The 23,121-nt window shown below is 53.6% G+C and overlaps 2 protein-coding genes across 2 annotated transcripts; both read right to left on the bottom strand.

Annotated features, from left to right (window-relative positions):
• Positions 1-393: 393 nt before the first annotated feature.
• SLC16A8 (solute carrier family 16 member 8) lies at positions 394-5,997 on the bottom strand. The gene is made up of 4 exons (XM_064154794.1): positions 5,769-5,997; positions 4,719-4,862; positions 3,370-4,233; positions 394-1,169 (listed from the first exon to the last, which is right to left on the bottom strand). Exons 1-4 carry the CDS (start codon positions 5,995-5,997, stop codon positions 775-777), a joined length of 1,632 nt encoding a protein of 543 aa, XP_064010864.1. The 3' UTR covers positions 394-774.
• A 5,033-nt stretch (positions 5,998-11,030) lies between these two features.
• On the bottom strand, positions 11,031-22,725 carry BAIAP2L2 (BAR/IMD domain containing adaptor protein 2 like 2). Its single transcript, XM_064155268.1, has 14 exons — positions 22,371-22,725; positions 21,394-21,469; positions 21,006-21,092; positions 19,933-19,994; positions 19,277-19,348; positions 18,619-18,735; positions 18,070-18,216; positions 17,492-17,644; positions 17,097-17,235; positions 15,827-16,052; positions 14,907-14,978; positions 14,434-14,614; positions 12,574-12,614; positions 11,031-11,824 (listed from the first exon to the last, which is right to left on the bottom strand). Exons 1-14 carry the CDS (start codon positions 22,407-22,409, stop codon positions 11,749-11,751), a joined length of 1,488 nt encoding a protein of 495 aa, XP_064011338.1. The 5' UTR covers positions 22,410-22,725; the 3' UTR covers positions 11,031-11,748.
• Between the last annotated feature and the right edge of the window lie 396 nt (positions 22,726-23,121).

The following is a 23,121-nucleotide window of genomic DNA, read 5'->3' as shown; positions in this document are numbered from 1 at the left end:
GATAAAGCTGGCTCACTTCTATTCCTGTCAGCGAGGCTCCGTCTCATGGTTGCCTGTCTAAGGGCATTAGTCCTTCTGAGATGGCTTCTTCTTGCACCTTAGCAGCAGCCTTCAGCCCAGCACTTCACTACTTGGAGAAGTGGCAGCATGTGACTACTCTGGCTTTTATTGCCCACAAAAGGTGCTCCAAACAGAGGCGGTCGGAGCCAGTGTCCCAGGAAGTCGGCAGTGCCTGAAGGAGGTACTGTAGGGAATGCAGCGTCTACCCCCACACTGGCTGGATCTGGAGGTGGCCCTGATGAATTACACCACCTCCTAAAACTCCTGCCAGCTGGGCTGGTGCTATCCCAACCCTGGAAATGAGGCAGAGGAACCACAGCAGACCAAAGCATATCAGATCTGATTACAGAGTCTCTAACTGTTTGTATTCTGTGTTGTGACAATGCAGAAGGAAAAGCAGAGTCCTTGGCAACCTCTTCAAGAGACTTTCTCCAGGGCTGGCTTGGAAGTGAGGAAATATTTGTTTGTTTTTGTTTATTTTTGTTTTTGGTGTTTGGGCTGCTCTGAGCCTGTGCTGTACCAGCATGGGTGCAGGATGCAAGTGGACAGATCACTAGGTAGGTGTGTGGACATATGTACATAAGGACCGACTATTCTTATACCTCTCCCTCTTCCACCTGCTTTTGTCTCAGCCTTCTCCACCTCACCTACCTTCCCATGCTGATGTGCATGTGAACAAGGCCAGTTTTATCCATCCCTGTTCCTCCCCCCTGGCTAAAACCTGTCCCTCTCCACCGTCTGGTCGGTGTTGCAGGCGTCCCGTGCCAACACCTCCCCGTCCCCCTCTGGGCACCCACCTCCCTCCCTGCTCTGCTCCTCTGCCACGTGGTTGGCTTCCTCGCTGGCAGCTGCCATGGCATTGTCAGTGCTGTGGGCCAGCTGGTGGTTGTCGCTGTTGTGCTCCTCGGCTTCCTGCACGTCCGACTCTGCTTCCTCGGTATCGCTCCCACCACCTGCGGAGGGGTTCTTCTCTGGGGGAGGTTCCTTTTTCTTCCCTCGGTTCAGGCAGCAGTAGGTGGCCATGGCCAGGAAGAGAGCAGAGAGCACCACCTCTGAGCCCGCCAGGTAGAAGATCACCTCATAGTTCTTCAGAGCGTCGACCAAGCGTCCTGATGGTGGAGAAGAACGAGACAGTCAGCCTCAGCCTCTGCCCTTCTGCATGAACATCACAGGCAGGCAGCACTTAGCAGAGGACTTATTTCTCAAGAGAAGAGCAGGAAGCCTGAATGTCTGAAAATCATCCTGGGTAAGAGCCACACCACACTGTACCTTCAGGAGAAGGCTGGAAGGGTGCAGGGCTGATGTTCCACCTGATATGGGCAAGGTTAAATAATTGTCATCACTGACATGACTGTCTCATGTTGTGGTGAGCCATCCTCTTGCCAAGGTGAGGTCTTGGCTTGCCCAGTGTCAGAAAAGAAACAAAATTGGAGAGGCATTGCTATTTCTTATGCTAACATGTCAAGAAAACGTGCAGAATGGGGAGAAGAAACATCTCCTGGGCAGAGAAATCCCATTGGCTGGCCCACACCTGGTGATTTCTCTGCCAAAAATCTGTTCTCAATGTATGTTCTGAATGTTCTGGACCTGGCAATAGAGGGAGGGTTCCTAGTCCTTGGTGCTAGGAAGGCTGAGCAGCTGCCCTGCTGCGGTCAGGATGGGGCAGCGGTAACCAAAGACTTTATCTTGGTCCTGCATACTCCTGACTGTGCATGTGACTCCCAGTCCTTGCTGTGCATGGCCTGGGACTGTCCCCAGGGCGCACTGATGTGCCTCCTGGAGCAATCACAGGAGGTAGAGTGAATCCTTGGTGGGCAGATGTGCCCCTCTTCGTTGAAGCTGGATGGTGAGCAAGGAGCCTGTGTGCTTGCAGTTTATCCTGTGCCAAAAGCCCTCAGCCCCATGGAACAGGAAGCAGCTCAGGAGGATTACATCAAACAAAGCCACTTTGTTCAGCCCCCTCCTCCCAGCCGAGGCCCAAGCACATTCAAGCTTCCCATACCAGGGCAATGCTGCAGCAGTGTGCACCCAGGGAGAAGGTGGGAACCACAACTTGGCTCCTGCTGACACTGTTCTTCTGCCAGCCTGCACATCTGTGTCCCACTGTGTGTGTGCAAGGGACCAAAGCAGAGCTGAACCAAGAGAGAACTAAGGCATGTGTCCTATCACCATCCACTGTTGTGCCCTGCTCCTTGGCAAGCTCCTTAAATCCTCTGCAACTGCCTCCAAGACATATTTCTTGACCCTCTCTGGGTGGGGCCTGCCATCTGCCTGGCATCTTGTAAGATGAGCCATGACTGTTAGCATCAAAAAGGTGTTCCCTTGGCCACCAGTGTTTACCTGAGACCTACCTGGAGTTGCTGAGGGCAGTTTTTGCTCATAACTGATGTGTGTCGTGGAGAAAAGATCTTCCACACACAGATCTTCACTGATGAGCTTTAGCCCATGTGTTGCAGCTCACAGAAGGGATTGCCTGAAGCAGTGGAACAGTTCCTACCCATGGTCTGTCCTTGACCCTTCCTCACAAACTGCACATGCAGGGAACTGCAGTTCACTTATCAATGAGCCCTGATTCGGCTTTCTCAGACCTTGTCAGACCCTTAACTGCAACCTACACCAACCACCTGGCTGCAGAGTCTCTCTGCACTGACAGCCTGTTTATGGGCTCTTTGTGGGGCATGGACCTTACCATGGACTCTGGCCTAGACTGGACTGGTTGAGAAGCTGTGAGTGTCTTCATCTTCTTTCAGAAAAGTAACAGCAGCTGCCTGGGGTGGGTCTACAAACTGGCACCAAAGTGCTTCTGCCTTGCAATTGGCAAATCAAGGTCACTATTCACAGTACCAATGGACACCAAGGAGAACGTGAAAGACCTTTGCCTTGTCCTACTGAAGACACTCAAAGGTTTGCCTGTAGCATGTACTTGGCCCTACCCATATCATCATTTCATGCAACATTCACATTGGAGGCAGAGACCTGGATCCCAACACAGAACAGGGGCAAGTAGCACTGATTAGGATTGAGAGACCCTGGAAGTCATGCCTCTCTGGATGGCTCTACATGCCTGCCATCACTCAGGTCTCTCAGCAAACCAGAGAGAGAAAAATATCATTTCCCATCTTCTGCCTCTGCTCAGCATCATGGTGCACAGATTGGGACCAGGAGCTCCCACACTAGATCTCATCTTCCAGAGGAAGAATGAAGTTGATAAACAGAGTCTGTCTTCACCTGCTGTGCTCATGCCCAATAACTACAGTACCATAAGATAGTAACCAAATTAACCATTGGTCTTTGGAGCAAGTGACCTACCTGCAGAGGGTGGACCAATGAGTACAGCAAAAGCCTCAATAAGCAGGACAAGGCCGATGGCGCTGGAGAACTTCTGGGACCCAACGATGGCCATCAGCACCTCAAACTGCAGCGCTCCCACCATGCCATAGGAGATGCCAAAGAAGACACAGAAGATGACCAGCCCTGTGTAGTTGCTAGCCCTGGCACTGCAGATGTCTGTCATGCCATTGAAGAGCATGGCAAAGCTGAACAGGTAGGACACGTGAGGGCGGACCCACTTCAACCCTGCCACCATGCCACAGGCTGGGCGGGCAAAGATGTCTATGAAACCAATGATGGAGAGCAGGAATGCAGCCTCTGTGTCTGGTACTCCTGTGTCCTTGGCGTAGTTCACCAGCAATATGGGGGGTACAAACAGACCCAAGACCAGGATGAACTTTGAAATGGTGTAAATGATAAACCCTCGGTTGGAAAAGATGCTGAAATCCAAAAGCTTCTTCCCTTTCTTGGGCTTTTTCTTCGCTTTCTTGGCTTTCTTGTTCCCTTCACTGGTACTGATTCCCTCCTCTGATTTCCCCCCTATAGGAAGCATCTCCTTTGCTTCGTATTTGTCCTGAGTCTTCTCCATCTTCCGCTTCATGCCCGTATCCAGAGGTCTCATGACTGCCCCACAAGTGCAGCAGTTAAGCAGAAGGCCCCCCATGATAAGGAAACCTCCACGCCAGCCAAACTTCTCCATCAGCACCTGCCCCAGTGGAGAGAGGGCAGAGAGGAAGACAGGGCTCCCAGCAGCAGCCAGTCCATTGGCAAGAGGCCGGCGCTTGTCAAAGTAGGCGCCCAGCATGATCAGTGAGGGCTGGAAGTTCAATGCCATTCCCAAACCTACACAGGGTGAGAGGGAGGGCAAGAACATGAGATGTGGTTTGCAACAAGATGAAAATTCCCCTCAGACTATTCTAGTCCTTAAGTTCCATGGTGGGATTCACACAGCAGCCTCTGCTGCTTTATGTTGGTGGGCTGCCCGGGAGATGGGCTGAAACCACCTCTTTACTTGAAGAGGATTTGACTCAGGAGCTGTGCCTTCAACTGGAGCTCTACCTCTCTCTCACACCACTACTTTGATACCACTCCCATTGCCATGATCACCACTTATGTTTCTTCTGTCCTTCTGCCTCCAACCACAGGCCCTGCCTGTTAAGATCCAGCAGATGCATCTCATACAGGTACAACGTTCAGGACCTGTAAGCAGGTGTGAATAGGAGAGGGGAGACCAGATGCTAGGCAAGGCAGTGCTAAAAGGGAGATACAACATGGTCTTGGCTCTTCCCCAGGTAAGCCTGTGTCCCCCCAACTTCTGGGGCTCTCACCTGTTAGCACACCAGCTGTTAGGTAAAGTTCAATGATATTGGTGGTAAAAGATGCCAGGATCATGCCAGCAGAAGCCAGCAGCCCACCGATGAGCATCACGGGTCGGCAGCCAAACTGGTTCACCATGATGCTGCATACTGGTCCTGAGAGAAAGCAGAGGAGACAGGAGGTCAGAAAGGACAGCTGGGGGAAGGGGCAGCCAGCCCGAGCAGAGCACTCAGTGAAAACGAAACACTAATGACATCTTCCTTATGAGGAGAGACTGAGGGAGCTGGGGCTTTTTAGCTTGGAGAGGATGAGGCTAAGGGATGACCTCATTCATGTTTACAAATACATAAGGGGTGAGTGCCAGAAGGCTGGAGCCAGCCTCTTCCCGGTGATGCCCAGTGACAGGACAAGGGGCAATGGGTGGAAGTTGAGGCACAGGAGGTTTCATGTGAACACGAGGAAGAATTTTTTCACTGTGAGGGTGACAGAGCACTGGACCAGGCTGCCCAGAGAGGTTGTGGAGTCTCCCTCTCTGGAGATACTCAAGTACCATCTGGATGCTTTCCAGTGTGATCTGCTCTAGGTCATCCTGCTCTGGCAGGGGGGCTGGACCTGATGATCTTTGAAGGTCCCTTCCAGCCTCTGCTATTTATGATTCTGTTACAGAGATCACTGCTTGGCATCTTAGCTACACATCTCTCAGGTCTGGCCAAGGGAGGGAGGCTGCAGCATGTAGACCTCTTCTTTGCCATCCTTTTAGCCCCTTGTTACCTGGGAACAAGATGGGCTTGGTTTGATAGGGGCAGCACTTCAGCACTGGGAGCAAACCCCATGTCAACTGTCTGAGAGACAGGTGGAATGACCCCCAAGGTCTCCTGAGGCAGAGGAAACCGGAATGTAAAGTGCAGCACTTTCTAGAAGAGAAATGGTGGGACAATTGTGTTCTGCAGGTGGATTCAGGATCAAGCCAGTGAGCATGAGGAGACCCCATGGGCACACGGTCCAGGCCCATAGCAGAGTTAGGAAGGCACAAGCTGGGGAGGGCTGTGTCCGAGTTTCACCTGTCCCATAGAGCATGGCCAGCATGATAGAGGAGATCCAGGCTGTGTCACTATAGCCCACATGGAAGTCTTTCATGAGCTCCTTGAAGTAGACACTGACGGCTTTGGGGAAGGCATAGGAGAAGCCAGTGATCACAAAGCAGCCGAAGAGCACGATCCAGCCCCAGCCACCATCCGGGGGCTTCACAGGAGCTGGGAGCTGCCCTTCCTCTGGGTCACGTCTCCCCATCGTCTAGCCTGGGAGGAGGTAGGATAACACAGAGAGAGGGGGAGAGAGAAAAGAAAATTCCAGGCACTGCAAGAAGAGAAAACCACAGCAGGCAAACATTTAGTACAATATTTCTCTCCACGGCTGCCATCTCTGGGCTCTGAGAGCCTCACCGGGGGACCACATTATCTCTCTGCACCTCCATCCTGCCAGGCAAGGCAGGATTACTTCTGAGTGTGAGGTCAAGACACAGCTGGGCTTCCTCTGAGCCTGAGGCAGCCCAGAGCTCCGAGGCCCTGGTCAGATGCAGCTGCAGAGCGCCAGTTCCCAGCTGAGACTGGAAGCTGCATCTGCCGTGATGGAGCATCAGGATCTACAGCATCTCCCTTGCTCCATATCCAGCCTTGCCTGCGGGCTGCTGCAAGGTGAGCCTCTCCCATTCCTGTCTGCTCCACCTGGGAAGCCTGCAGAATGTGCCCTCCTGCAGAAGCCTCCATCCAGCAGCGAGGCGCAGGGTATCCCTTAACCCCGCGGTGCTCTCCTCCGGGAGGCTCCGGTGCGCGGCTCTCTACCTTGCCCTGCCGTGAGGGGCCAGGTTTGTGCGAGGAGCGAAGGGGGAGAGCTGGGCAACCCGCGGGTTGTTTGCGTGCCAGAGAGATTAGGGCTCTGTACCTACACGGAGGGGCCGGAACAAAGCCTAAGCGGGGAGAAGGAGGGAATTAGAGGGGATGTCTTGTGAGTCGCTCTTGGGGCTCTTAAGCCGCCCAGGAATTCTGCTCCAGTTGGCTGATGTGGGCATGTTTTTCTCATGCCTCCCCTGGGCACCAGGTCTCTGCCATACCCCTTCCAGCAGCACTGTTCTCAGTTCCTTGGTCAGTCAGTCTTCTTCTCACAGCTGTATGCCAGACCATCACTGGGCTTTATTGTAGGTGGTCCCAGGTGGTACCAGAGAGGTCTTAGAAAGCATGGAGCCTTTCTCCGTGCCTGACCTGGGCTTTGTTAGGTCGGGTTTGCCCTGTCACTATCCTGCTGGTAGCACATCCTCAGCATGGGTCCTTTCTCCTTCCCAGTTTCCTTTGCTGAAGGACTACAAAATGGTGGCAGTGTCCTCATCCCCTGGAACTGGCAGTCGTGGGAAATGCCAGCAAGTCACATACTGCCTGGAGACTGCCAAGAGGACAAGGACAGTCCTATGGGGAGGACACAAAGAGCTAGCATGTGGGAGTTTTGGATCTGGGTGTGCTTCTTAAGGCAGTTCCTCTTCTTCATGTCCTCCAAGCAGTAGGGCTGACTTGACCTGATTCCCATAGCTGCTGCTGCTCTGCACGTTAAACAAGTAGGAATACTTTAGGCAAGAGCATGAGTTGGGCCAGAAAACAGGTGAAGGGCTCCTGCTTGGCAAGAAGTGGTCCTACCCCAGACACCTTTGAACTGTACAAAAAAGGGGAGCCACTGGTCATTCTCAGTCTGCAAGAGGTTCTGCATGCAGAGGCAAGACTGGAAACAGGGCTGGGAATTGCTTGAGAGGAATCTGAAACAGTAGCTTAGGTGGAAGAGGGACTTGCAAGATAAGACACCTAGATCAGTTCTGGACCCCTCAGCAAGGGACATGGCATTTGCACCCGTAGTGCATTAATATGGAGAGGCACAAAATGGTCTTGGCTAGTTGATTTTATTCAGGTGCCCAAGCCAAGGTTGACCTACAGAGGGGAAGGGTGGGATAAAAGTCACCAGGCAGTCTCAGTGGTATCCCTCCTCCTCTCCCTGGGAATCTCTTGCTCCTGAAAATGCAGGGTCAGGGGAATGTTCAGCACCCAGGCATCTGCGCCCAGCATGGGTCCCTGAAGCACGGGCTCCCCAAATCTCCAGAACTCCATCAGCCATGGGAAAAGTGAGCTGAGTCTGGCTCTGAGCACAGATTTGGGCTGCTCTTCTGGGTGGCCATATCCTAACAGCTCTCAGGCTGAGCCACAGGGGCTCTCTAATCTGTGGCAAGGGGCATGGGCATGACCTGAGAACGGGGTGCAGTAAAGACAGTTTTAAGGCAAAGAATTGTCTCAAGGAAGAAAAGATAGATTGATCACACATGCTCCAGATACCCAGACCCTTACCCTAACTCCCTGGAGTTCCCTGGCACCAGGACAGCCAGACAGAACAGATTCACTCAACTTGTGCCATCACTCAGCTATTGCTCCTCTCCCAGCCTCACCTGACTGACAAGCTGGGTAGAGCTGTACAAAAGGTGACCTGCTGCAAAAGTACAACGATTTCTCAATCAGTGCTGGTGCTTTGCCACTGCACCATCTGCTACACACAGCTACCTCAGATGAGAATGGCTACCACCAAACATAACCTCAGGCTTTTTTTTTCAAGCTCCTCTCCCAGCTCCACTCTTCTTGACCTTATTCACCACCATAAATTAAACAAATCAACCAAACCATTGCAATTAATCTTCCCTCCCCCCCTCCAGCTTCCTTGCAAGAAAATATTTGTCCATTTGTGGCATGCTCCTCAGAGATTTCTGTAGCATCATTAGACAAATATCCATCACTACTGTTTGAGTTTAGGGCTGGATGGGTACCTCTGCAGAAGCTGCTTGCATGGTGCTTGGTGCTACAGAACTGCACAGCAAGGCATGAAAGGGCTTTGACCTGCAAGCAGCTAGATTTTGGCTGAAAAAAAGATGAGATGCACCAGCTTGGCTCACCTGTGGGGATGTGTCCAAGGCAAATATGCTACAGCAGAGCTCCGTTGGAGATTTATTCCAGCTCTTCTGCTCACGACTGCACACCGTGTACCCTGCACCTGCTTTCACACACTCTACAGCTTGCTATTAATTTCTCCTCAGTTAAGAAGCTTTATTCATGGTTAAAAATACCACGTGTGAATTCACATGCACCTAAAAGCTCATCAGCATGGGTACCTGCCCTTCCCTGGGCATCACAGGCAGCTGGCCAGAGCAGACACTGCCACAGAGCTAGCTGCAGGTGAGTGCCGAGAGAAGAATTCTGTCTACACCAGAAATCACAAGCCCAGGTTGGGAGGATGAAGGCCACAGCAGGTTCAGCTGTGGCTGCCAGTTCCTAGGTGCACACAGAGCAATTGGTGCTGGACAGTGCCCAACACAGCCCCACTGTGCTGAGAAAATGGCATCCAGGAGGATCCATACAGGTACTAGGATAGCTTCTAGTGTCCCCACACAGCACAGATTGGAGAGGGGGTGTTTATTAAACACAGGGGCCATCATTCATGCCATCAGCCTCCCCAGCCCACGGACAACAGCCTGAGAAAGCGTTTGGTAGAGAATCAAATGAGTGCAGGCCTGGGACAAGCTGCCCCATCAGAAGCCAGTGCCAGGCTGCAAGCACCCCCTGTGTCACTGACCTGCACAACACAGCGATGACCTCCCAAACACAGGCCGAGCCTCTGAAGGTTGAGCAGACCTGTCAGCAGTGCTCCTTTCTCCCTCTGCCTGGCGCCTCCCAGCTCTGAACAAGGGTGCTCAGTTAGATGGCCCTGCTGGCTCGTTGCTCCATGGTGGGCACGCTGTCAGCCATGCACAGAGTGACGCCTGCAGGAGTCCAGTGCCCGTCAAGTGGTCTCTTGTGCCCCACTCCTTCCTTCAGGGCAACTATGTCCTCAGTAGAGACCTAATCCCCCTCTCAGCTTGCTTCCCTCCAGCTCTGATGCTGCCCAGCAAGGCTGCCTGTGGCCAGTCTGGGGGAGGACCACTTTGCTTCCCGTGGGCGCAGGCAGTGCTCCACGGCAGTGCCAAGGTGGATGTGGGTCAGCAGCCGCTTATGGTTGCAGGCTGGCAGAGAGCAGTGGGTGCTGAGCAGGCAGAAAGCACTTCTCCACTTTTAAGAGGCTTTTCCAGCCAATGGGGAGGTGGCTGCCTACCACAGCCTGAATCCCCCAGTAATCCTCCTGCCCACGGGCTCCTGCTCTCCCCTCCAGCAAAGTGGGGTTAGGCTGGCAGGGGCACATTTGGAGGGGCTGAGGGAGGAAGAAGTGGGGCAAGGGTGGAAGATGGTGGTGATGGAACCCATCCAGGAGGGATCATGCCAGGAAACAGGGTTGGGGAGGATGTAGGCACACACCCATGCTTTAGTAAGGGGCACAATGAGGGAAAGGGCTGTTCCCTCAGACACTGGCCGGGGAGGGTGAAGAAGCACCCCTGTGGGTTTGCAGAGTGTGTGCTCAGCAGAGAAGGAAGAGAAGGTGAACTGGCCAAGGAATTGCCATGCTTCGTGGCTTGAGGTACCAGATGCAGCCCACCCCTGGCAGCTCACCAGTGCTCCTTCTCAAAATAAACTCCCTCAGCAGCTGCCACCTGAAAGGGGTCTGCCAGGTGCCAGGGAAGAGCCAGTCTCTGGCTACATATGAGAGAACCTGGTTTACTTCTAGGCTCACCCCAGGTAGGGGTTTGGTGAGGGGATGGTCCAGGATGTAAACCCCTACAGCTCCTCAGGCTCCTGGCAGTGGGGAGGAGCCTGCGGGGGGGGGGGGGGGGGGGAGGTTTGCAGCACTCACAGCCAGGGTTTAATTTCTATTAATAAGGCTAATCAGCTAAATCCCTGGCTGCTGCTTCCAGCCCCTCCTTCCCCCGCTGCCACGGGTGCTCCCCTGGCACACGTAAGGCATCCCTAGCAGTGGGGCTGGGCTGGTGGGGCCCCCACAGGTGCCAGGGGAGTGTTCACACAGGCACCCCCGCCCCGAGCTGCCCAGCAGCAGGCAAGCAGAAGTCGGCTGCCAGTCCTTGTCCCGCCAGGGCAAGGCTGCCCGCACATGGCAGCTGGCAGGTGGGGCCTTGCTGCCCCCTAGCGGCAGGACAGACAAGGGGGCTCAGGGGGTGGCCAGCAGTGGGTCGTGCAGCCCTCCTGGTGCCTTCCACGTCCACTCTGGCCCCCTGGACTGGCAGTGGCCTCACTCAAAGCTACAGCACCATGATGTGCAATACCCCAGCAATTCGCAGCCATGATGGGCCCAGTGCTGACAGGAACCCCTCATTCTCCTCCCCCTGCATCCTCTGGCTGCTGGGATGGCTACAGCAGTGGCATTCTCCATTTTATTAAAAACAAACCCAAACGTTTTGCACAGGACAATAGGCAAAGGAAGAGGGCAGCAGAGCTGGGCACTGTCAGCAGTCCTTACCCTGCCCCAGGGCTGCCCAGCAAGGGAAGGGGCCACGTCAGGGGTGTGAAGGAGAAGATGCAGCTACAAATAGACACAGCTGCCAAAGAGGCAGAGAGCAAGCTGAATGCTGCAGGCCTCATCAGCAGAGCTGTGTCACTAGAAGCCCTTCCATCACCGCCTCCCTTTAGGGCTCATTTTGCTGGTGGCAAAGGAGCTGTCCAGTGAGCATCCTTCTCTGCCCACAGCAGGGCTAGCAAAGCTTCACCTTTGTCATCCTGCTTGCACTGCCCCATGATGCAGATGATCTTACCCATCTATCCCTCCATCTCCCAGAGCAGCAGCATTCCCTTCCCAGACCACCAGCACCAGGAACACCAGACTTCTCCCACTCACGTACAGTAACGCACAGGAGGTGGGGTGGAGGGAATCCAAGAGAGCAGCAGGGAATTGCTGCTGGCCAAAGCATGCCGGACAGCCCGGTGAGGCAGGTCCTGATGTCCCACGGGTAAGGGAGATGAAGAGAGAGGCTACTCTGTGAGTGGGAGCAGTAGGCTGCTGCCCAGATGGGAGTTGCAGCCCTTCTCTTGCATGCCTCCCCCTTCCCCACTGAACTTCTCTGCCATCTGCAGCCCTGCTTCATCGGATGATGGGAGCGGAGCGGTCGTTGGTGACTGTGGGACGCAGTTTAACTGTGGCAAAGGGGTTGGTACCTCTGGAACGAGAAAGGAAATGAGAAACCATCAGGCAATCTGCAAAGACCATGCAGGGGTCCTGCTGGTCAAGCAAGGGCTTTTCAGTCCTGCTGAAGAGCTACCTCCATGCCAAGGAGGAGAGCATGGCAAGGCTGGCTGCTGGGCATGTTTTCTCCCTCCTTAACACACCCTGCTGTAAGTTCCCAGGCAGTTCTCTTGGGCTCTTCTCAGGGGTTCTTATCCTCATTCCATAGGATGAAGAAAGAACAGCAGACTAAGGCTGTCCATTGCAGTACCACTCTGTACACTTGTGGCCTCTGATGCTCCAAGCAAGGAGTCAGGGAGCAGGCCACAGCATCATGCCAACAATTTGGTGACCCCAATGCAGCTGCAGGGTCACTTACACCTCAGCCCTTTCCAAGCAGGCAGATCTGCACAGATCATGTAGCTCTGTGCCTAGGCTACAAGCTGCTATTGTGGTTCTTCCAGAATGGATGATAAGGAGCACACAGATCTGGCCATGTGCTCAGGGTGCTCACAGGCCCTACCCTGTGTTACCAAAAGTAGCAGAGAGCATTCCCAGTAAGCAGAAGCCAGGATGATTCACCTCTGCTTTCTGTCCTGGAAGGCGGCTTGTGCCTTGCTTTTCTCTCCTGCCCCTCCCACATTTGATAATCCAAAAGATTAAATAATAATAATAGAATTGTGCCAATGCTCCCCCCCCCCCCCGACCCCACGGCTCCAGAGCAGCACTCCACACCTCACTCACCGTGGGAACAGTTCAGGAGGCTGCTGAAAGACTCCTGGTTTCTGCAGTGAAAAGAAATGCAGTGCTGAGTGATCTGGGACGAGGAATGGAGAGACAGAAGTGGGGCAGGAGACACCACACAAGTGGAGGAAGATTTCAGGAAAGACTTAAGTGAGTTAGGAGCCTAAGTTCTGTTGACAGGGCTCTGACTTCTTATTCATTCAAGCTTTGCAGAAGCCCACAGATTCACCACTGCAGGTACACTGATGTCTGTGGTGGAGGGTTGTCCCTACACCACAGGAGGTTCCCTGTTCCCCTAGGACATCTCCCTCTGTCCTGAGGAAGAAAGGAGATGCCTTGGATCCCCAAAGCATCACGCCTGAAGAGCACAGCAAACAGTGACAGTCTGAGCTACATTTCACTCTGCCAGCACAGCCAGAGATGCCCCCCTCATATTGCCCACACACCCTAGCAAAGAACTTATCACCACTGCTCTCACTTGAGTCCACAAGGAACTCAAGAGCTGTAGCTACTTCCTCTGCACCACATGCCACTCTAATATGGACCACCTTGGTGGTGGTGGTGGTGACTGTTCTTGGTCAATAGATAGTGAAGGATCAGCTTTGTAGCTGGGGGCAGATAAGAAAGCCACGTGTGGCTCTCTGTGTTCCAGCTGGGAGGTCAAACAAGCACACAGCCATTTGCTCCTGGATCAACTGGAGGATGCCTTAGTTAGAAGTTTAGAGCAAGGCTGAGTCTTTCCAAACTTCTAATGAGGCTTGGTCTCTCTGCTCTGGTACTCCATATGCTTCACACACTTTGTTGCTCAAACCCAAGTGGATCCTTACAGCCTAGCCTTGGGGCTGGATGAAAACCAGTGACCCAGAGCAGAGGACAAACTGCAGAGATTGTTCACCTCTCTTGTCAGCCTTGAGGTTCCCTGAAGCCACAAAGCAAGATGTGAAGGAAAAAAAAAGAGTAACAAAATGTTGCATTTTTCAGTCCTTTTAGCCATCTGGTTGCTAGCAACTTTGCACTGGCCTGGATCCAGTGACCAGAGATGAGGTTTCCCAGCCTCCTATGAGACTGAGCAAGTAATGCTCCACAGGCAGCACCCTTCTTCCATTTCCCAGGCTGTAGTGGTTTGGGTGTTATTTACCCCCCTCACCTTGAACTGTCCTCAACTTTAACTTTGTCCTCACCAGTCAATTCCCCACAGCTGAAAGCAGTTGCAAGTGAAGGGTTTCCTACTCGGTATGCCATCCCTGAGCCATGGGTTGGACACAACTTGTTCTAAAGCTCCCCAAAATGGCTGTGTCCTCAGCCTTTGTTCCTACCCCAAGTGTAACTTTAACCCAATCCTTGGATGAAATTAGAAAAGGAGCCCTATGAAATTCCTCTCCATTCCCTGAAAGGAGAAGGATGGCATCTCTGTTAGCTGGTCACCCACTCCCAGCCCAGCCTGATCACTCAATGGTCCTACTATTAGCAGAAAGAGGTGCTGCCCTGGAGCCACCAGAAATCAGGCTGGGAGGTCATGGAGAAAAGGACTGAACTGAAGGGTCCCTGGTGAGCAAAAAGAGAGAGAAATGAGGAGGGCAGGGTCAGGAAAGCAGTTCCCTCAGGGAGCAAAACCAGTCACTGAGGATCTGCACACACAAGGCTGACTGGCAGGGTCCACCGTGGACCCAGAGCATGCTGCTGGGGTGTGCACAGACTGGGTGAGAAAGGCCAGTGCTAACAAGATCTCTTAGCTCAGGTCACACACCAACATCCAGAAGGTGCTTTTCTCACCAGGCCAATGCAGAAAAGTGTGCCTTGGATGATGAAAGTCAGATGTGGCCCATTCCACATGCACCCACCAGCCACTGCTGCACTCACCTTGGAGCCAGAACTGACTGGGGTAGCCACTCCACTCTGGTGACTGCTGCCACCCATTGAGAGGGGAGGTGGGTTTGGCAAACTGGGCTGGGCAGCAGCAGCAGGCCTGTAATTGCTAGAAGGAGTGCTGGGACGGTCAAGGATGTCATCCATACTGTGACTGCTTCGCAACGGGAAGGACCTGAGCAGGAGGAGAAGACAGTGAGAGCCAGAGAGCAGGGAACAGGGAGCAGCACAAGTGCTAGCCACAACACATGTCTGTGGAGCAAATACACATGGCTTGGACTGGCCCAGTCACAACCAACTTTGAGAAGATATCGCACTTGTCAGGGGAGTCTGTGAGGCATGGCAAGACTCTCAGCAGATGCTCTAGAATGGGAGCACTGCAGCTTGCCATGGAGCACACCCCAGACAGGTAGCACTGGTGTCAGTGACCTAGCAGAAGTCACCCCAGCCTATTGCTTTCCTGTTACCTGGTGGCTGGGTCCTCCATCTCCCTCCCATCCTCCAGAGGCTTGACATAAGCTTCGGGGAACCAACCGCATCTAGGGCACATGAAGAGAGACAAATGAGGCCCAGGCAACCAGAGTTTGTGGCTTTTCAGATCCAGATTCCTGATCTAAACCCTTCCCACAGATTAACCAAGCCGCTGCTGCTGCTATCACATGGGACAGGGTTCCAGCACATTTTTCACCTGTAGGCAGGGCACAGCGTCACTGGCACAATGCTTGAGGTTGGACCAGGGCTCACTTATCTCAAAGGCTGTGGAAAATCCCTGCTCCCAGAAACAATGCTGGGGCAATCCAAGCTCAATCACAGGGAAGGTGTGGAAATCTCCCTAGAGAGAGGCAGCTTGCTCATCTCACGTCTGAGTGCGAGCTTCTTTGCAGAGCATGGTACAAGGATACCATGTGGAAGACAGCAGGCTTTGCACACAAGTGTTGGCCAGCAGCTCCACAGGCAGTAATTCAGTAAGTGCTGGGTGCAGCAGTTTCCATGCTCTGTCTGTGCTGGAGGCTGCAGCAGCAGTTGTGATGTGAGATGAGAAATGTCAGGCCTCTCAGGTAACTTCAGCAGTTCATGGCCCTGAGCTGGGTCCTGTGACAGGAGTCACTCAATTGTGCAAGCTGGGAGGGGGTCACTGCATCCCTGTCTCTTCCACCCAAATCCCCTGGAACTTTCTCAGGCAGGCAGCTCACCCACACTAGTCCTGCCTCACCGCATCTCCTCAGCTTGGGAAGCCTCCGTGCTAGGAGCAGCCCATGACTGAGATCGTGGTGACGTCCCGCCCAGACGGTGTGTGAGCCTCGGTGCCCAGACCACAGCAGGAGGGAAAGAGGGAGGTGATTTCAGGCTCACAGCTCCCATCTGCAGCCCCAAAGCAGGCACGTACGTGGAGGAGCCCTCCAGCTTGCCGTAGAGCCAGCCGTTCTGCGCCTCCGGCATCAGCACCCTGATGACATCCCCAGGCTCAAACCGCAGCAGGGTGCGGTTGGTGCCCGTGGTGTGTGGCACGATGGCTTGCATCCTCGCCATGCCACTCCTCCTCCTGCCCTCACTGCTGCTGCTGGCCTCGCCAAAGGAGCCCGAGCGGGAGGTACGGCCTGAAGGGAGCAGACCTGCAGAACCACAGGATCACAGAATGTCAGGGGCTGCAAAGGTCCAACCCCCCTGCAAAGCAGGATCACCTACAGCTGATCACACAGGAACACATCCAGGCAGGTGTTGAATATTTCCAGAGAGGGAGACTCCACAACCCCCCCCCGGGCAGCCTGTTCCAGTCTTCTGGCACCCTCACAGGGAAGAAAATCCTCCTCATGTTTATATGAGACTTCCTATGCCTCAGCTTCCACTCTCTGCCCCTTGTCCTGTCATCAGGCATCACCGAGCAGAGCCTGGCTCCATGCTCTTGGCTCTCGCTCTTTACATATTGATAAACATTGATGAGGTCACCTCTCGGTCTCCCCTTCTCCAAGCTAAGGAGCCCCAGCTCCCTCAGGCTCTCCTTGTAACAGAGATGTTCCATTCCCTTCATTATCTTTGTGGCTCTGCACTGGACTCTCAGGCAGTTCTATGCCCTCCCTGAACTGGGGGACTCAGAACTGGACGCAGTACTCCAGATGCAGCCTCACCAGGCTCTTTCCAACCCTGCTACAGCAACTCAGTATTTGAGTAATTTTTCTCCCCCCTTGCCCTTTTGGTTTTTTTCCTTAACATTTCAAGCTGAAATTTTTCAGAAGGGAAGAGCAGGTGAGACATGAGGTAAGTGGCTGGGCTTTGTAGAGCAGAGCAACACTTAATTTGGCAGTGCAAGGGAAGGTGCATTACCAAAATGGGAACTCCAGTAAGAATCAGCCCTCATGGTTCAAGGACCTTTGACAATTTCATATCTGTGAGTTTTCCCTCACCTCACATAGCCAACCAGGAAGTTTGCCCTTGTCCTGGCTGGACCTTGCTCTGAAGATTGCACTCACCCCACCCCTATCTTAATTCAGCCTTGCCTTCCCCACTCCCATCTGTGCTGTCCTCTCACCATGTCCTGAAACATGGCTGAGGAGTCGTGGTCTGATAGATTAGTGGTCCCTCCCCAAATCCAGCCTGTTCCCAGAGGGACCCAGACTCTTGTGCCTCCCCAAAGCATTACTCCTGGACATGGATCATACTGGCTGATGGTGTCCTCCGCAGTGGCTGCCTAGGGGGCTCTGGCTGAGGAGACAGTCTCATTTCTGAAGGCTCCGGGGAGAAGATGCTGGATCTGCTCCCAGTCATGGAAGAAGGAAAGTCCCCAAGAGGTCTCTGAGGCTGTTGGAAAGAAAGGAGGCTGAATAGATATTGGCAGGGTCTGCAGTTAAGCAGAAGATGTTCTGAGAGAAACCCAAGTCCTTCTCAGAAAGTCAAATCCAACCCTCTTCCCCAGTGCAGCCCATACACACGTCCCTTCATCCTGGTCAAGAAAGGCTATGGAAGCTGGACAAGGCAGCAAGGTCTGCAGACTGGAAGGGGCAACTGCAGCCCCACTAGTGCCAAGGCAGAGGCTGTCCATGGGCTGGCCCCTTACCATGTCAAGGTGGGTGGGGGTGAGCCGGCCTGATGGATAGCCTTGGCTGTGGGAGGCTGTGAGAAGCCCCTGTGAGTGACTGTTTAGGGGGTTCCGGGTGGCCTCCAGCTGCTCCTTCCACTGGGGTGCCTTGGTCTGTATCATGCCCCGAGCCTGAGGAGAGAAAGAAGAGAAGGTGACAGGCAGGGCAGAACAGCTAGAGAGGAAGCTAAGGACTGGCACACACATTAGATTAGGGACCAGGTTCTCCCACCAGTATCTTTGTGGGAATGCCTCAGTAGAGCCCTACAAGAGTGGATTTCTAGGACAGCACCCTCCAGCAGAGACCTTGTGGTTCCAATGACTGTGCCATAAATGCCTGCATCACCCTTCCCATTGCTTCCACACCCAGCTAGCCCCTGCGGCACAATCCTCACCCCCAGCCATGCCCTTCCAGCCTTGTATGCTCAGCTGGACTCCCACAGCAAGAAATTCATCACTTCCTGCCCAGTCTCTGCACAGATGCTGCCTTCACCCAAAGGGCAGCTCAGCCCTGGCTCCCTCCTGTCTGCCTGCTCGTCAGCATGCCAGAGCCATACCCTGCTGTAAAACTGGAGGAGAGTGCTGTAGAGCATCTGGTGCTTTTCAGCCAGGAAGCGGTAGCGGCGTCTCTCCTCCAGCTCAGCCTCCCTCTGGCTCTCAGATACAAATGCCTGCATCTCCAAGCGCAGCTGCATCACATTCTCCTGGGCCACAGAGGAAAGAGAGAGGAAGGGATCAGTGCAAATCCAGCAGAGTGGGCTCAGGCACAGCAGGGGAAGGGTTGAAGCAGGTCGTTGTGTCGATCAGCTTCCCAGTCCACTCGCAGTGCTGGAGCAGCACAGAGCTAGAGCAAAGTGCCAGGAATTAAGTCATTGCATACTGGGGCTTGCTAAACGAGGCAAGGGCTTGGCAGGCATGGGCACTGCAGGTCAACAGCACCCTGTAGAAAGGGAGCTTCCTCCTTTCCAGATAAGCTTGCTGCCTTTTGAACACTGGGGATGAGCCCAGGGCTTTTAAGGAAGGACAAGGTTGCTCAGAAATCAGTCTCGGCTCCAGATAAAGCACCTGGCTCTTTGCCAGCTGCCCCCCCTGCAATCACTGCTCACCTTCATCTCCCGGGCGTTTTTGTCACGAGCCCTCTCCATTCTCCACATGTTGGCTGTGCACAAATCCAGGTTGGATGCTCTGCGCTGGTACTCCAACTCATACTGCTTCTGGCTTTCCTGCCAGGGAGAAACCAGGCTGGGTGAGGAAATGGAGACCCAGTCACACTGTGATACAGCAAGGGTACTGCTCTGACAGGTGGTCTGGGTCATTCTGAGATCAGGCTTCACCTGGACCTCTTATAAAGAGTTTCTTCACCTTTCTCTTCATCTTAACGGGCCTCAAATTACTAACAAGCCTCAGGACCTCAGGAGCTAAAGCTGGTGCCCAGCTGCTCTGGCAAAGGGAACTAGTGCCCAGGCTCCCTCCTCCATCACGCTACTCATCACCTGGACCACCCAGGCCATAGTGGCACAGAACCCGCATCCATGCAAAGGCTGTGATTTGGGAAGCTGGGAACTCTGCTTTTGGGATGCCCCACTGAAGGATTTGCAAGTCCCACTGCACAGTCACCTGCCCTCTGTCATCAGCCAGACCAGGGCTTTTTTCTTCAGCTGAGGAAAGTCAAGGAAACACCTCAAGCGCTCAAGCAGAAGTCCTTGGCTGAAGGGGAGAGGAGAACAGGGAAGGCTGAGGAAGAGAAGAGAGTTCATGACTCACTCTGATGAACTGCACATCCATTTTGGTGTTCTTTTCCATGTGCTGCAGCAGGTCCACATGGAAGGTTTGAGCCTAGAATAAGCAAAGGATCTGTCACCTTTTGTCTCTTCACTATATGGGCTGAAGAGACAGCTTGCAAAATCCAAATTTAGTGACTCCTTTGCCACCTAGACCAGACACAGAGCCAGAATGGACACATCAGGGCTAACAGGGAGCAGTCCTGCAGCCTGGGGGTTGGCACTCAGCACCAACCCACCAGTTAACCCTGAGCTTTGGCATGGGCACTAACAGCAGTGCCTGAAAAGGTCAGCAACTCCTTCACTGCTATCCCACCACTGCCACCCTGGGAAAGACAGAACAGTCTCATTACATCTCTAGAGCCAAGCATGGCACAGCTTAATGCACACCTGACATTGTGCTTGCAGAGAGATGGTGATGGTCCACCAATGGCACCACTGAACAACAGCCAGGCTCTGAACGTGCCACCTCTGTAGCATGCCTCTGTCGCATGCAGCTTGCATAGCAAGGAGGCAGGCACCTGCCAGCAGGCACATGAGAGGGCAGCAGATGGGGAAAATTGTGCAAACATCAGCATGCTGTGGTTAAGGAAGTCCTTCTTGTCCACACCTGCATGAGCTCCCAGGAAAACCACTCACCACAACTTCCAAATCAGAGCTTAGGAGTCTCTGCATGTCAGACATCTGCATCAGAATTTCACCTTTAGGGAAAGGGACAGAAGAGGGTGAGAAAAAACAAACCCTGCTGCCATTTCCTTATGTGTCTAAGCTGTCAGACCAAGTAGTGTGCACCTCAGGCTCATGATATATGGGTGTGAAAGTCCAACAGATATCTCAACCTACTGCTCTCTGCACCCTGAAAGACATCAGTATTCTTCCTCCCCCAGCTCAGCTCCAGCATTATTCCCCAGGCACTGCCTATGTGGGGTTGGCTCCAGGCCATGAATCTGCAAGTTCAGTGCTCTCCTACAACCTGTGGTGCCAGCAGACAGCTTTGGCTCTAGATGCTGGGTTTCACTCTACCACAGCTCTTCTGAGACCCATTTCTAAGTCTGGTTATGGCTGTCCTACAAGAAAGTAGCTACAGCACCTGCCGCTGATGCTGGTCACCATCCCACTTCACTGTGAAACCAGGAAAGGAAGAGACTGATGTCAGAGAGCAGAGGAGCAAGCTGGGTGGTGCAGCTGTAGAAGGGCCACAGCTGTGGAAGCTTTTAACTAAAACGTTTAGCAGTAGAGCTGTCCCCTGAACATATATTCAACAGCTGTCATTAGGATGCAGAATTATTTGTGCTGCTGAGTGTGAGCCTCTCAGTGCTAAGCTGCTGCAGGCTCAGAAGGACAACAGCTCATCAGATGCTGTTAGTCCATGCTCCCCAACCTTTTCCTCACACCTACACGAAGAACAAAATGGTTGCTCCAAAACAAAAACTTCAGCACTCAAGCCAGGATATCTCAACGAGGACTGACTTTCATAAGAGGTTCACTGTTGGAGGTCCATACCAGAGGTTGGGCTCAGTCACTGATCCCAGAGTGATACAGGAAAGAGTGCTGGTCCCTGGACAGGGCCTGATGCTGAGAGACACCATTTAGTGGAGCTGTCTCACTTCCCTCAATACCTGGAAAGGGACTAGTTAAGGGGGTGAGGGGAGACCAAAAAACCTAGTTGTGGCTTGTCTCAGGGCAGAGGATGGTGAGCAGAGAAGCCTTACCCAACACATGGGAGGTGGAGCTTTGCAGCGCTTGCTCCGCAATCTTCTCAATCGCCTTAAAATACACTTCAGCTGCTTTGGATAAAGCTGTGAGGAAAGAAGAGGTAAGGTTGTGGCCCACCTTCCCACCAGCCCCAGCCCCAGCAAGCAGCACACAGAACAGCTGCCCCCTGGTACCTTTGCCTACAGGCAAGGGCATCCCACCTCTCCCCATCTGTGTCTAACAGCAGCAGCAGGCTCTGGAGCAGGAGAGGACTTAGTGCAGCTGAGGACATGCCATGGGGGAACAAGCAGCCTTGGCCTGGATGAAACCAGTCCCTCCTGATGCACAGTGGATCCCCAAGGTAGACACAGCAGCATGATCTGGGCCATGCAGAAGCCCACTCACCATGGAAGGCACGCAGGTAGTTGTTCCCCAGGTACACCAGGTTCTCCAGTGCAGGGTTGAACTGCTCCAGGATGCTCTGTGGACAGGCAGAAGCACTTTAATACCAATCTTCCCCATGCCCCAGAGACCTCAGCAGGTCAGGGTCTTCCTGTACAGTTCAGATGAGTGCAGAAGAGACACAGAACGCTCCCCCAGCCACGACTCTGAGTGGCTGAGGTGATGTACAGCTGGGCACAAAATCAGCTCCCTGCACTGAAGGTAGCTGGGACCTTAAGCTGCCCTGAGTCCTCTTCAGCTAGAAGGGAGAAGAGCAATGCCAGAGGGCAAGGTAGCTCACTAGAGATCCAAGTGGTCACCTGAACATGGCTTTTTCCCAAGGCCTCACACTCACTGCAGATAAGGCAGTAACTGTAGCAGCCTTTCTCCCCACTCTTGAGTCTGCTGGTGTGAGGACCACCACTTCATCACCCAGGCATGAACAAGATCTTTTCCTTGCCAGGCTGTGGTGCACTGCCAGAGCCATCAGCTTGCTTAGGAGAAGCAATGGATTGCTTCTTACCTGCTCTGTTTACCAAAGGTTGTTTATTGCCTACAGCAGAGCAGACCAGAGGCTGCAATTAGCAACTCCCCCTTCTCCCAGCATTAACCACTATGGTGCAGCAGTGATGTGTGTAGGGAAGCATCCATGAGATCAGACTGCTTCCAGCAAGGGACAAACCAGCCGATTGAGCTCCTTCCAAGGCACGTAACCCTCTATAAACATGCTCCATGTCCAAACCACCCTGGTTGCCCAATTCCTTCCTTCCTGGATCTGTCAGCCCTCTGCCCTCAAAAAGCACACAGAGCCCACAGGAGGTGCAGCAGTTCCTCCTGGGGACAGAGCTAACCTTCAGCCTTCACTAGAAAACAAGTTCTTCCCCTCCCAATAGTGTGCCTCCCTTAGGCAGGCAGGAGCAGCCTGCAGCGCTGGCACTCACCTTATAGATGGAGATGGTGGTTCTGTAGGATTGTTCCATCTCTGGAGCCTTTTCCTCTCCCACAGGGAGGCGAGGAGCGAAGGAGAGCAGGAGATGCTATGCTAGCCCCGAGGACGCTCTTCTGCGCAGCCGGCAGGACGGAAAGAGCCTGTCACCGGCAAGGTAAGACAGCAGGAAGACACAGACGCGGTACAAAGGGAACGGAGCACTGCTGGAGTTTAATAATTCACCAGCCGAGAGGCTGGAACTTGATCTCTGGAAGTAACCAGACTCTGGGGAGAGAGGAATCCTGCGACAGCCAGCAAAGACATGTGACAGCCTCCTTGTATTATTGATGGCCGCCTCGGTGCCCAGCTCTCCCTGCCCTGGCACCTGTGGAGCCAGCCACCTGCCGGAGTAGCTGCTTTATGGCTCGCTGCCTGCGTCACTGCCACCGCTCGGAGGTCGCTTGCTCAGCGTCGCGGTGTCAGCAGAGCATCTTCAGGTGCCTCGCACACGGCTTGCAACCACAAGCAGCAAATAGCAGGGACTGGGGGGAAACACAAGGAAGGCTCAAAGCCAGGTTTCACCTCTTCCTTGTCCACTGTGCCCTCACCCCAGGCCTCATGCCTCTGCCTCTTAGCCTCCCTCAACTCTCAGTCTCAGTGAGTCTCCCTAATGCTAGGCATAAACTTGCACCTGAATCCTTCTGCATGTCCCTGCCTGCATGCATGAAGCCCAAGCATGGAACACTCTGCCAAGTCCCTGAAGA

This window comes from Pogoniulus pusillus, chromosome 15 (assembly GCF_015220805.1).
Source record: "Pogoniulus pusillus isolate bPogPus1 chromosome 15, bPogPus1.pri, whole genome shotgun sequence".
In the NCBI taxonomy this organism is placed as follows: Eukaryota; Metazoa; Chordata; class Aves; order Piciformes; family Lybiidae; genus Pogoniulus; species Pogoniulus pusillus.
This window is presented reverse-complemented; position numbering and strand designations above follow the sequence as displayed.